Here is a 2,416-nt window from a genome sequence, read left to right on the forward strand (position 1 = left end):
GTTGGTGTTGCCCGCAGCCCCCCCGGACGCCCGTCCCTGGGCAGGGCACTCACCACAGGCAGCTGCTGAAGAGGTCCTTGCAGGGGCTCTTCTGCAGGTCCTGCAGGCACCGGCTGGCGTGGGGCTGGCCGACCTCGGGCAGGAAATCCGGGGACTGCCGAGGGGAGCAGACGGATGCACACCCACACCCCAGGTACGTCGCTCCCGCATCCCACCCATGATCCCAGGTGGGCGATGGGTGCCACTGGGATGCCCGGAGAGCAGGGACGTGGCTCTGTGGCCAGCAAGGGACCCCCCGTGCCCCCCGCCACTGCCCCTGCTCCCATCCCATCCTCGCCCCATCCTGCTCTGGCTGCCTGGCGGGGGGAAAGCCCCCTGGGACTCACCTCCTGCTTGAGGAACCGGCAGATGATCTCCTCCCCCATCTCCTTCCGCTTCTCATCCGGGGAGAGCTCGTAGTCTGCCTGGGATGCCCGGGGAGAGGAGGGTGCTGCAGACAGTGGCACCAGGCACGGCTCTGCCCTGTGCCCCCCACCGAGCCCCTGGCCTCCCCAAACGAGGCACATCTGCCCCGGCCGTGGGGCGAGGGAGCTGTCTGCACCCGTGCCACGGGCAGCTGCCTGCACCGGGTGCTCACGGGGGGGCGTGCAAAAAAAAATGGCAGCCCTAGGGGGTCCCCCACACTGCTCCCCGCAGCAGGTAGCAGAGGGGGGCAGGGGAGCGGGCTGCCAGACCCAGGCCCGCTGCAGCCCGGGCAGCTCTAGTTATTCAAAAGGGGGAAAAAAATGTCCTGCAAGAGCTCTAAGACCCGGCACAAGCAGGGACTGTTTTACAGGCACGTGTTTCCCATTAGCAGCCCCCACGGCTGTTGGGTCTCTGCACGCCCGAGAGGCTCCAGCTGCTCCCCCCAAGGCCCCCGGCTTCCCAGGCAGCCCTGGAAAGCCGACCCCGCTGCGCAGGGCACGCACCCAGTGCTGACACAAACCACGCAGTAATGGGAAACACGGGTCATTTTATGAGGCTTGTGTTTCCCATTCGCCAGCATTTGAAACCTCCTGGCACCGGGGTAAACCTCGCAGCAGGTGTGGATGGATTCTCCAGCAGCATTTTGAGCTTGCTGGGACGGAGAGCCCCCTTCCTCCGGCACAACCCAGAGAGAAACCCGCAGCGCACTGGGATGGGGTGGTCTCTGCCTCCCCTGCAGCCCCCCGGGTACCGCTTCACAGCCACTGCCCTGGGGCTCACGCTGCAAACCTGCCATGGGACTCAGCAAAACCCCGACCAGCCCCATCTCGGGAAAATGCCTCTGCATGTCACCGTCCCCGAGCAGAGCCTGCACGGTGGCATCCCGCGGGGTCCCTCACCACGGCGTCCAGGAAGCGGATGCAGCGCAGGAGCTCCGGCCGCGTCTCGCAGAACTGCCGGAAAAGCAGCCGGCCGATGGGCTGCTTCTGGCACAGGCTGCCGTAGTCCTGCTCTGCAAGGGAAGGTGGGACGTGCCACGCACCGTACTGAGCACATGCCGTGGCCCCGCATCCGCTGTGCCCCCAGCACGGCCGTGACCCGGTGCCGTGCTGGGACCCGTGAGCCAGTTCTGCCGGTTCCCGGAGCCCTCCCCGGCTCACCCAAGCCCTTCCGCAGCTCATCACACTGGCTGACATGCGGGAACCGGAGGATCTCCCTCCACTTCTTGCTCCTGCCTTTCCGCTTGCCGCCACCTCCTGCAGCCGGGGGGAGAGGGAGAAGAGGTCACGCTGGCAGGATGGGCATCACTGCCCCGGCCCGGCCGGCAATGGGGGGAAAGGGGCGGCAGAGCCCCTGCCCAGTCCTGCAGAGCCGCCCGGTTTGGGGTTTCTCCCCATCCCACCACTACTGGTCCCCAAAACCCATTGCTCACACACGTACCCGCACACAGCCAGCACTGGGGCTTTGGGCAACTCTGAAGTCACGTGGGAAAAACACGCCCTCAGCCCTGGAGAGGGCTCTGACCCCTGAGGGGACCCTCCCCCCGAACAGCCGAGGGGATCCCCACCCAGTCACGGCTCCCAGCCCTGCTCCAGGGCAGGAATGGGATCCCCCTTGGCATCGCCCGGTGCCGGGAGAGGCCGAGCATGGCGGGTGCAGGCTTCCTCCCCGAACAATGCCGCGGCCCTGTGTTGCTCCATCCCGCAAACATCTGGTTTCCTTATCTCCCCACCGAGCCGCTCGTCCTGCACACAGGGCTGCAGCAGCCCGGCCTCTGCCTCCTCGGGGATGGGGACTCTCCAGGGACGAGGAGGGGGCAGAGGGATGGCCCTACAGCAGCAGCCGCTCCTCCCGGACTCGCGGGCGGATGCTTGGCGCGTGAAGTCATCCCTGCAGGGACCTGACATCAGCGCGGCTCTGAGCTGGTGGCCGGCCAGCACCGCCCCGCCGC

The 2,416-nt window shown here is 67.2% G+C and overlaps 1 protein-coding gene across 1 annotated transcript in view; it reads right to left on the bottom strand.

The window, feature by feature from the left end:
- The window catches only part of LOC103899707 (G protein-coupled receptor kinase 5-like), an 11,374-nt gene that overhangs the window by 6,215 nt on the left and 2,743 nt on the right, over positions 1 to 2,416 (bottom strand). Inside the window, exons 2-5 of the mRNA XM_009280253.1 lie at positions 1,626 to 1,721; positions 1,365 to 1,477; positions 387 to 464; positions 54 to 154 (exon numbers count right to left, since the gene is read on the bottom strand). Of these exons, the coding sequence (XP_009278528.1) occupies positions 54 to 154; positions 387 to 464; positions 1,365 to 1,477; positions 1,626 to 1,721 (388 nt within the window). The remainder of the gene's footprint in view (positions 1 to 53; positions 155 to 386; positions 465 to 1,364; positions 1,478 to 1,625; positions 1,722 to 2,416) is intronic.

The sequence above is a fragment of the Aptenodytes forsteri genome, unplaced genomic scaffold (assembly GCF_000699145.1).
Source record: "Aptenodytes forsteri isolate BGI_AS27 unplaced genomic scaffold, ASM69914v1 Scaffold298, whole genome shotgun sequence".
NCBI classification, from domain to species: Eukaryota; Metazoa; Chordata; class Aves; order Sphenisciformes; family Spheniscidae; genus Aptenodytes; species Aptenodytes forsteri.